Source organism: Cicer arietinum, chromosome 8 (genome assembly GCF_000331145.2).
Source record: "Cicer arietinum cultivar CDC Frontier isolate Library 1 chromosome 8, Cicar.CDCFrontier_v2.0, whole genome shotgun sequence".
In the NCBI taxonomy this organism is placed as follows: domain Eukaryota; kingdom Viridiplantae; phylum Streptophyta; class Magnoliopsida; order Fabales; family Fabaceae; genus Cicer; species Cicer arietinum.
Genome location: NC_021167.2, coordinates 28,502,388 through 28,513,471, shown reverse-complemented (window position 1 = coordinate 28,513,471; position 11,084 = coordinate 28,502,388). Strand labels below are relative to the sequence as shown.

General features: G+C 28.1%; 2 protein-coding genes across 3 annotated transcripts; both read left to right on the top strand.

The window, feature by feature from the left end:
• Positions 1 to 566: 566 nt before the first annotated feature.
• On the top strand, positions 567 to 2,067 carry LOC101510019 (uncharacterized). The gene is made up of 2 exons (XM_004513054.3): positions 567 to 772; positions 1,701 to 2,067. Exons 1-2 carry the CDS (start codon positions 605 to 607, stop codon positions 1,749 to 1,751), a joined length of 219 nt encoding a protein of 72 aa, XP_004513111.1. The 5' UTR covers positions 567 to 604; the 3' UTR covers positions 1,752 to 2,067.
• Positions 2,068 to 6,947: 4,880 nt separating this feature from the next.
• On the top strand, positions 6,948 to 10,462 carry LOC101509481 (cation transporter HKT1;3-like). Of its 2 annotated transcripts, XM_004513052.4 has the most exons (3): positions 6,962 to 8,160; positions 9,531 to 9,743; positions 10,053 to 10,462. In XM_004513052.4, exons 1-3 carry the CDS (start codon positions 6,998 to 7,000, stop codon positions 10,249 to 10,251), a joined length of 1,575 nt encoding a protein of 524 aa, XP_004513109.1. In that variant the 5' UTR covers positions 6,962 to 6,997; the 3' UTR covers positions 10,252 to 10,462. The 2 variants fall into 2 exon arrangements, with proteins under 2 accessions (XP_004513110.1, XP_004513109.1); XM_004513053.4 differs by lacking the exon at positions 9,531 to 9,743 and having other exon boundaries at positions 6,948 to 8,160.
• The last annotated feature ends 622 nt before the right edge of the window (positions 10,463 to 11,084 follow it).

Genomic DNA, 11,084 nt, shown 5'->3' with positions numbered 1-11,084 from the left:
TTGTTGGCACTTAAAATGTGTATAAAAAAAATTTTAAATTCAAAATTTTTTGGTATATATTATTATATACTTCAAAAATTTATTTGAGGTGAGGGAATTATGGTCTATTTGTTACAAATTTTAAAAAAGTGATTTTGCTATTTTTAATTTAGAAGCTATAGTTTTGAAATTTTTAGAAAATGAGAATTTATTTAGTTTTGTATTTGTTGTCGCATTAAAAATCACCTTTAATAAGATATCAGTTATAAAAATATATTTTGTTCAAAAAAATTAATTTTAAAATTCAAAATTTTAATTTTTTTAAAAGTTAAAACAAAGTGATACATATTTAAAAAATAATTAATTTATTAAAAAAAAAGTGAATATTTTACAAGAAAAACTATAACAAACTCAGGTTTAGTGGAAATTGAAAGCAAAATCTGAAGGGCAAAGTCGAGTTTTTAGATATTATGTGAGGCTATGAGTATAATGGTAGGGGTATAGAATGAATTTTCTAGGATAGACTCGGATAGGCTAGGCCCAGGCCCAGGCCCATTTAGAGAGAGGTAATAGGAGCGAGGGAGGAGAGAGATGAATCAGTTGTGGAAGAAGAAGAAGAAGAAAGATGGGTGGTGGTATGGAAGCAAAGAAGAACAAATACATTGAGGATTGGGGTACTGCTAGAGAGAATCTCGAATTCAATTTTCGTTGGACTCGTCGTAACCTTCTTCTTGTTGGTATCTTCGGTATCGCTGTTCCCGTACTCGTCTATAAGGGCGTCGTCAAGGAATTCGTAAGTCCTAGATCCATTTTCATTCCTCTCTTTTTTTTTAGCTTTTTTTAATCTGGCTAGCAATTGCTAAATTCCAATTCATTTTCTCACTTGCTCTTCAGCATTTTGGGATTTTCTTATATCTAGGTTTAGGATGAGTTGAATTTTCAATTTTACACCTTGAATTTTCGCCATGATGAATTTGCATCACGAGGATTTTCGATGTGATTTACTGCTTGTTATTGTGGATACATTTTCTTACTTTTTTATGCGGTAATTGGATTTTGATTGAAGATGGAATTTTCAGCTTTTGGAATCAGTTAATGTGTGTTTTTAGGGTTAGGTTCCTCTAAAGTGAGTAACATTAACTGTTGATAAACAAATCAATGGTTGGTAATGGTATGATATGGGTGTGTATAATATCAACAACTGATTTGCTCACTTTACATGTTTTTCACTTTAGATGAGCTAAATCCGTGTTTCTAATTTCTAAACAAAGTGAGCCGCTTGGTTGTTTGAAGATGTGTACTTAGAGCAATTTTATATGCTTTATTGAATTATTGGTTGCAATATCTAAATTGTGAAGTTGGAGTTTTAGATGATGGATCATGGATGGATATGGCTGCTCACCACTGCTTACAAACCTTGTTTATCTGCATTAAATTTAAATTTTTTTGTCCTCATAATACATGACATTGATGTATTTATGTTACTGAACTCTGGAATTTAAACAATCTCAAATTGCTCCATGCTTGCTCTTGTTGTCTGTTGCTGAATTCCTATAGGTTCAGTTTAAACATGTCCTATCATGTGACTGTCAAGTATTGTTAATTGTTAATTAGGACTTGAATTACATGCTATGGATTTCAACCATTTTGTTTTTGAACCTTTTTCCATGTTTGTATGAATGATTTCCTTTTCACTTAGACACGATTTTTTATGATTACAGCATATGCAAGATGAAGATAATGGCCGACCATACAGGAAGTTCAAGCCTTAAGTATGGAAGATGATTTGTAATAATCAGGGTTTATGAACGTTAGACCTTATTATGAGGCTACAACATGTGCTTTATTTTACTCGCCAAGGGTTGTTTATTGAAGTAGTTTGGTTCTATCAAACCACTTCATGCTTGGCTGGCTTCATTGATATTTCTGTGATGTTAAGTTGCTACTGTTGTTCAAAATTAATAATGTATTTGGAAAACAAAAGCATGAGTTAGACAATATTATAAGAAAAAATCATGATCATGAAAATACTTCTGATTAACCATGAATGATGAATTAAATACTAAATTGGCGTGGTCTTATTGTTTAGCGGCTCGGGTCTTATAAGTATGTAGTTAGCATTTGCGCTTGGTGTATTTGGTTGGAGGTAGATGAAGAGGAGGGACTCAATATAACTAAAACAACATTTAAAATCCCTCTTCTCCCCCTTTTGAATCAAACATGTCTCTATTCTTCTTATTAAAATCCCTCCCATCTGTTGAACAACCAATCTTACCCTCAAGGGGAGGGGAGAGAGGAGAAGTGAAAATTGTTTGGAAAATTATTTGGTTCAAAAGAGTGGATGAGAGATATTTTTTTAATGGTTTTGGGTTTAGTTCAAGAGAATGTGAGAGATTTTAAATGATTTTTCTAGTTATATTGAACCTCAAATCCTCCTAAAATAGAGGGAGAGCAAGAGAGCAAAAACCAATATAGGAGGGGTTTTGTTTTTCTCCTAAAAAATGAACCAAACACTTTTCTTTTAAAATATTTTCTCTCTTCCATCTACCTCCAACCAAACACAATTTGAAAGAAATTAGTTTTTGTAATTGAATGTTTTAGAAACAATCATGAATAATGAATATTTATAAACTTTGTATTTAGGTTATTGGCATGGAAAGAGTAAAAAAAGAGTTGTGGCACCCATAAAATGAGTGTTCTTACATTGCAATAATAAATATATTTGTTCCAATAAAAAACATATAATATAATCAATAAGATAGGAAGAATTAGGATTACAAAGAACTTCCTCCTTCCCAAACCGAAAAAAGAAAATATGAATAAAGGTCCTTTATGCAAAGAATAGCATCTCACGAATCTTGTATTGATAGAATATCAAAGTAATATAAATAGAGATGAGCAAAACCAAGTTCCATGGTACAAGCATTGCAAGTACCCTCGGATATTGGAAGTGTAGGTTTGGCCTTGAATATGTAGATGCCGTTGTAGAAGCAGAAAAATAGTTCATAATTTTTCCTATAAACTGCGAAATACCTTTTAGCCAGAATAAGATCATTGGGATGACTATGGCTGTAACATAGTATGGTCTTTTTGTCGTGCTCGCATACTCGTCCTCATAACTATAATAACTCAAATTTACATAAAAATAAAAAAGCAATGGTGTCACAAATAAGACCGCAGCAATCGCATAAACCTTGTAGTTTGTCATGGAGACTTTTCTTTGTTTTGGTTTGGGACAAACAGATACACTAATAAGCATTACTAATTAGGATTTATATTTGAATTAAATCATATCATTATTGAAATTTGGATTTAAATACATGTAAATAAATTTGTACATAAAAAGGAAGTTGTCGTAGACAAAAATTTGCATATGATTAAGAAAAGATTTGATTTAGTTTTAATTTGCAGACGTATTCTTCATATAAACAATAATTTGTTAAACATCTACTGTATTTATAATTTTTTAAATTATAATTTGAGATTAATTATTATGTATTGTGAGTGTAAATTTTTTTGCACTATGACGTACAAAATAATTATGATAAAAGTCAAATAAACGATTATAATTGACTGATAATGTAAAATATATCTTTACACACAATCAATGCATACAAATACACACAATCAATGCATACAAATTAAATCTTTATAATTTTATGACAACAAATCTTAATTAAATATTGTAATACAAATTAAAAATATAGTATTATAAAAAAATTCATTGAATTAGTATATCGTTGAATTGTTTCATATCAAAGTAAAATACATATCTTATATAAAAATAAAATAAAATACATATTAAATTATATTATATTTAAATAAATCAAATTTGATGTTTTTATTTTATTCATGTCTTCAAGAAAATAAGTTTGTTTTTCACATAATGTTATTTTCAAGTTGGAAATTTGTAATTAAATAACGTTGTGAATTTTTTTTTCTTCAATTTTAAAATTCCCAGTTATATATATATTGTTGTGTGTTTGATTATGTTATTTATATTTCTGTTTTCTATTTCAATAGACATTAAAAAAAAATCCCACTCTCTTCTGAAAATTTGGGCATGTACGTTTGAAACAAAAGTTGGAGGAAATTAACGCCGCCCACTTCATCACGTTCCTTAATTAAGTGGGATATTCCATTCCATATAAGAAAAATTATAAGTGGGATATCCACAATCATTTTAAAATAATTTTGGAAAATAATTGTTACATCAATTTGTTGGAGAGTCTCTGAGTATCAATCCATGTATGTGTTACTATTATTGAAAAGTTCAAAAAAATGTCAGGAGTAATAATTTGATAATTGCGTATTTGAATCACTTTTTTATATCTAATATTTGATATTACATTTCAACAAAAAAATTGTAAAATATTAAATATATAAATAATTTTTTTTTATATTTAATATTTCCTTCATTATCAATCGATGACATTTGAAACCGGACGCAATTTACAATTTATTTTATGAATACCACTAATATACATTGATAGACAAGACTCCCACTACTTTAAGTCTCTAGAGTTGAAGATAAGTGATGAAACAATATGGAAACTATAGTGAGAGTAGACTTCTTTTCTTGGCACGTTATTATTTATTTTATTATAAAATTATATATAATTATATGGGCTTGTGATTGACTAATACATGAAGAAAACACCAAATCAATTGTCGAGTGAACAACTGACAACACCTTCTAAGTGGTAATCTTTATAATTAATAATATGGTTTAGCCATGCAATCTGCAAATTGGTAATTGATAGTGGGGGTATATAATGATTGATATTGCTATTAAAACACATTTAAGTAACTAACAGTTTTGTAGTATATGATTGGTTCAAGGACACTGAATTTTCACCTGGCCAATATTAAATGAGGACGAGAATTGATCCCCTCCACACATAAATCATACCAGTAATATTAATGTTTGTTATTTTAATATATGACATCAAATATATAAAGTTGATTCGGTGTTCGGTGGCCGATTTTAGATTCGAAGTCTACAAAAAATTTAACTTGATTAATAACTATTATAATAATATAAAAATAGAACATGAATATGAAATAATATCAGCGGTATATGATAATTAGCTCGGCGGTTAAGTCTTTGCAAAAACATGCCACAAAGTGAATTAGGTCAGACCAGTAATAATTAAATAATCTATTTTAATTGTTTTTTTTTATTATCTTATATATAAGAAAATAATATTTATAGTTTTAATTGAACATTGGATTCGCACCAAAAATAAAATCAAGTAGTCTTTCAGGATCAACCTTTTACACATTCCAACAAAATAACACTCTGCCTAATATTGACCTTTTTCAAATAATAGTTTTATAATTTTTAATTTTTAATTTTAGAATATCTTTCAAATGTATATATCTGTCCAATGGGATAAGACTATTATCCCAATACTCGAAGAATACCTTTCGTCTCCATTCCAAATTTACATGAACTCATTCGCAAATACTTATTTTGACAAACAATTAGATATTATCTTCTCCTTTTCTACTTCACGATCTCTTTCTCTTTTTTTAGATTTACATCTCCTTTTATATCTTTCTTTTATTCTTCAATAATCGGGAAATCAAATCATTACATCATTTTAAAAAGTCATGGTTGAACAACATATGAATAAAATTACCTATAAATTTATTTTCTTAAAGTTTTGGGTTAAAATGTTGTGTTCAACTCACTTGTGTGAATGATCTCTATGTCTTCTTTAATGACCCAAGAGCAAATAGTTACTAAAAGGAGTATTAAGTCTTCTTGATCAAGAGTGTTCACATAGTGTGTTCTGTTAATGTGCAACGGTTAGAGCTGTCAATAAAACTTCAAGCTCTAAAGTTTATCTTAAAAAATTTCTTACCAAGCCCTTAATATTAAGTCTCTTATTGAAACAATTTTTGTAAAACATCGGTTTATTATTTCATTATTTTTTGTGGGTTTAAGAGAGGGGACTCATAGACCCAATATTTTTTTGAAAAATTTTTGCAATTTATTTTTCTCGGATAAAAGTTCAAAAATATTTTTTTCTCAAAAAAGTTCTCGAAAACATCTGATTTTTAGTTCTCAAATTAAAAAAAATTCATGAAATAAATTGTAAATTATTTTTATCAGAAAATTTTAAGGAAAATATCAAAATTTATTCCTCTAAACCCACAAAATTTTAGAGACTTTTTAGTGTTGGGGGCTTTATTTTCTAGGCTTTTTTAACTATGAAATTTTGGGTTCTAGCAACAATCAACACGACACAAGTATACGTAGATGAAAAAGCTTCCTCTCGAGGGAAAGAGGGAGATCGTTATGTAGCAAATGTGAGTTGGAAGTCTCCTATTATTAAATAAGTTATACTTGAACAACGTAGAAGTGAAAATATTCATAAGTTTAATGCATTAAAATTTTGAATTAAAATCCAATAATAATAATTTTTTAAATTGACCTTAAATTTTTTTAAAAATTGATCTTACATAAAACAAATCAGTTCACTTAGTTATCTCCCACAAATGCAGGTGACAGTAGATATTTTAACTTTAGTAGAAAAACTAAATTTCAATACTATAAACTAAAATAGTACTATGACCGTAATGAAAGGACAAAAAATGGAACTAAACTTTTTTTCACTACCTTCTATGATCGGATCTTCTCATACATTACTCTTCAACAAATAGAAAAGTAAATTTTAAATTTTCTTTTGGAAAATTGTGAATAAATTACTTAAACTAATAAAAGTTACGTAAATTCCACTATTTTTTTTTATTTTAAATTTTATATATTTATCCTTTACAGAATACATAACAAAACATGATTCTTTTACTTACAAATACATTTTTATGTGTGATAATTTACTCAATGTGAGATTCACAATATATTCTTTAATAGGTTGTATTGAAATATTAGATGAATGATTTGACAACAAGTGATGTAAAGTAAGAGGATACAAATGCCTAACTTCTTAATTGGCCTATTTATCTATAAAAACCTTCCCACACCTCTGTTCTTCAATTACACACAAAAATGAACAACTTTGTTAAAAAATCCCAAAATCTTTGTACTTTCTTTCCCAACAACTTCAACTTTCATAGATCCTTGTCTCGTTCTCTATCCTTCCAATTAAACTCCTTTTTTATTCAACTCTTTTATTTCATTATCCTTTCTCTGTTTGGTTACTTGGGTCTCAAGTTTTCAAAGCCAAGGACTTGTTTTAGACCCAAAGATTTTGATCTTTTTTACACTTCTGTTTCTGCTTCCACAGTTTCTAGCATGACATCAATAGAAATGGAAGTTTTCTCTAATTTCCAACTCATTCTTCTTACCTTTCTTATGTTAGCAGGTGGAGAAGTTTTTACTTCCATGCTTCAACTTTTTTTAGCTAGATTCAGTTTCACTCAAAATCAGTGTGTCAAAAATGAATATAGTAGCACAACTCTTTCATTGAAACATGATCCATCACACAATCAGATTAATCAAATTGAACTTGGTTTAGTTTCTATTCCTCATCACTCAGAAAACCATACACAGAATCATCATAATTTTAATGATAAAGATAAACTTAAGTATAATTCTCTTAGGTACCTAAGTTATGTAGTTTTGGGTTACCTTATGTTGATTCATTTTTTTGGCTTTAGTTTAGTCACCTTTTACTTAACTTATATACCAAGTGCAAAATATGTATTGAAAAATAAAGGTATAAAGATAGAAACTTTTTCTTTATTTCTCATAGTTTCAACATTTGCAAGTTGTGGTTATGTACCAACCAATGAGAATTTGATAGTTTTCAAGAAAAATTCAGGTCTTCTTCTTCTTATTCTTCCACATGTACTATTTGGTAATACCCTTTACCCACCATGTTTGAGGCTTTTCTTAAAGGTTATGAAAAGTGTTACTAAAAGAGAGGAATTCTCTTACTTGCTTAAGAATTCAAAGGAAATTGGTTATGATCATTTGCTTTCTGGTATACATTGCTGGTTCCTACTTGTCACTGTCTTTGGTTTCATTGTGATACAATTAGTATTGTTTTGTTCCATGGAGTGGAATTCAAATATTATGGAGGGTTTGAATCCGTATCAAAAACTTGTTGCGTCTTTGTTTCAAGTTACAAATGCTAGACACTCTGGTGAATCTGTTTTTGATCTCTCTGCCATCTCTTCAGCCATATTGGTCATCTTCATTGTCATGATGTAAGTTACTCACTTTATATACACGGAAAAAGTTTCTTATTATAGATATTTTAGTGTATATATTTAATATCTTAAAATTTTGAATAAAATACGATAAGTATTTTCAATGTAGAGATATTTTCAATATTTCAAACTCTCCTCATAATTCTAACACGACCATGTATAACTTTTCATAAGTTTTATGTGATAGTTTACATAACTAACAATCTTTTCATAAGTATTCATTTAGGTAGGAGATTCACACATTAAAGAGAGTATTGCTTTTACTATGAGTGGTGTATATTCCATAGAATTGAGTCCTTAAATTAGATAGTTGTAACTAATAACTTTTTTACCCTTCATAAAGTTTTCGTTGAATCCAATTTTATTGGTTTTTTTTTTTCCTTAAGCCCTATTGATTGTTTACCATATGGATGTATGATTTCTTTTGGCTCAATTTTTGGCAAGATGTATGTCTCATTAAGATTTCTTAATAGGTATCCATTGCATTGCTCCATTGTTAATTGTCACATATGCTTACTTATTCCTAATTTTGAGTTTTTCCATTTGTTTGTTACAATGATTGTGTATTACACGAGTTTGCATCTCCTCGTTTACTTAAGAGTTTATTTATGAAGAAAACAAATTGATAATTAAAATATTAAATGCACATTTTTTAATTCATATTACACATCAATTTTCTCTCCTAAACAAATAATTGTAACAATGCTTCTTTGACCACATTCATTTCCATAAGTTTATCATCTACATATTCTTTTTTTTTTTACTCTTTAAATTTTGTATATATAATTTTTAATTTCTCTTTTTCTTTACAGAAAAAAAAAATTTAAGGGCAAACAAATAAAACAAAACTTGCTTTGAATAAATTCTGTATTTGCCACATACATGGAAGATGGAACGAGAATATACTCATAGATTAGATTTGACCATTCACAAAAGAAATTCTCATAAGCAATATAAGAATTATAATATGGAATTTCTTCCTTGTATAGAATATTGTTTGGTAATGCATCTCTATCATGAGATCAAACATTTTCTAGAGTTTTTTAACCAAGAATAATAAAATGGGTTATATTCATCACTCACATCCACACCCACTAAAAGTAACAAGAATTAATAAACAAAATCTTTTTGTTTTCTAGAATTCTAATTTTAGTCTTAAAAAAAATAAAAATAAAAATCAATCATTTATATATATATTCAACTATATAAATTCAACAATTTATAAATTTAAAGTTTTATATCTAAACTAGTGCATGAAATTTTGAAGCATATAGGGTTGTTGGATCTTGTACACACGAAATATATTTATAAACGTTAATGCACTAAACTTTATTATCTAAGTTTGAATTTATTATCTTGGAAAACAGGTATCTCCCACCATACACTACATATTTACCTTTAAGGGACCACGAAATTAATGATGCAAAGAAAGACCAAAAATGCTTAGTGGATTGTCTTGTATTCTCTCAACTCTCTTACTTACTTATTTTCATTATTCTTATTTGCATCACTGAGAGACAAAGCTTAAAAGAGGATCCCCTAAACTTCAACGTGTTCAATATCACCCTTGAAGTCATCAGGCATATGCAACTCTCTCTCTCTATGTTATCTCTTTCTCTCCATTTATCGTTTGTGCTAGAATATTTTTTTTATTAAATATTATTCTTATAATATGTTTTATATTATATATTCTTTTCAAAAAGGTTGAAATGTATCCTTTCCGATTTTAAATATATATAAAAATAAATTAAATAAAGTTGATATATTCGGTCATTTTTCCTCCTCTCTAATTGAATATTTTGAGGCATATTAATTAATTGTTTTTGTTTAAAAAAGTAATGTATTAATGAATGAATAAGATTTGTGATAAAATATGTGTGTGTGTGCAGTGCTTATGGGAACGTAGGGTTCTCAACAGGATATAGTTGTTCAAGGCAATTGAATCACAATTCAATGTGCAAAGATTCATGGATTGGATTTTCTGGTAAGTGGAGTACAAAGGGGAAGTTTATCCTTATCTTGGTTATGTTCTTTGGAAGGCTCAAGAAATTCAATATGAATGGAGGCAAAGCATGGCACCTGTCCTAGCTTACCTTACCATGTATATATATATGTTTAATTAATTGGTATGTATGATTGCAATATGTCTTCTAGTGCTCAAAAGCATGCATGTGTTGACATATATACAATAAGGTATAGATATAATTTTATAACTAAGCTACATGCATATATATAACATCATGGACCATATATGTCAAATTATATATGATATGTTTAATTTGTATCCTTCAATTTTCAATATTGATACTTGTGATCGACTTTATAGGTTTTATAAGGGTAAAAAGGTAATTAAACCTAATTACATTAGTATTTTTGCTATTTATCAAGTTAATTAAATCAGACTATTTAAGATTTGACCGAATATTTTAAAGATTATGTTCTAATTTTAAAAATATTTTAATACTCTTATTAATAATTATTTTAAAAGTCCTAATGCAAATATTTTTGGACCATGTAATACTTTTGAAAAGATACAAATAAAAATTTGAGTCTTATACTGTTGATTTTATTGCACACCTAAATAATAGACCATGTGACTATTGTATACATTTCTCATTAAAGATGAGAATATGTTAGAACGTCCGTTAGAGTCTATGATCTGGTCTACTTATGATTTGACCTGACCTATTTAATAAAAAGGTTAGGATGAGGTTAATTTTAAAATCTATTTATTTAAATAGGTTACACTCATTCTTATAAAAAATCCTATTAAGTCTGACAGATCGGCTTATATGTATTTTATTATTTATTAATGTTATTTTTTATTATTATTTATTAATAATATTATTTCCTATTTTAAAGTCTATCAATTAGGCAATCACTCACTAGTCGTTCCATATTCGGTAGTCATTCCATATTCG

Bases quoted from the DNA above. Each gene is read 5' to 3' on its own strand.
- LOC101510019 (XM_004513054.3), top strand. From the start codon at position 605: ATGGGTGGTGGTATGGAAGCAAAGAAGAACAAATACATTGAGGATTGG. The intron at 773-1,700 runs GTAAGTCCTAGA...TTATGATTACAG, and splicing joins AGGGCGTCGTCAAGGAATTC to CATATGCAAGATGAAGATAA.
- LOC101509481 (XM_004513052.4), top strand. From the start codon at position 6,998: ATGAACAACTTTGTTAAAAAATCCCAAAATCTTTGTACTTTCTTTCCC. The intron at 8,161-9,530 runs GTAAGTTACTCA...CTTGGAAAACAG, and splicing joins GTCATCTTCATTGTCATGAT to GTATCTCCCACCATACACTA. The intron at 9,744-10,052 runs GCATATGCAACT...GTGTGTGTGCAG, and splicing joins ATCACCCTTGAAGTCATCAG to TGCTTATGGGAACGTAGGGT.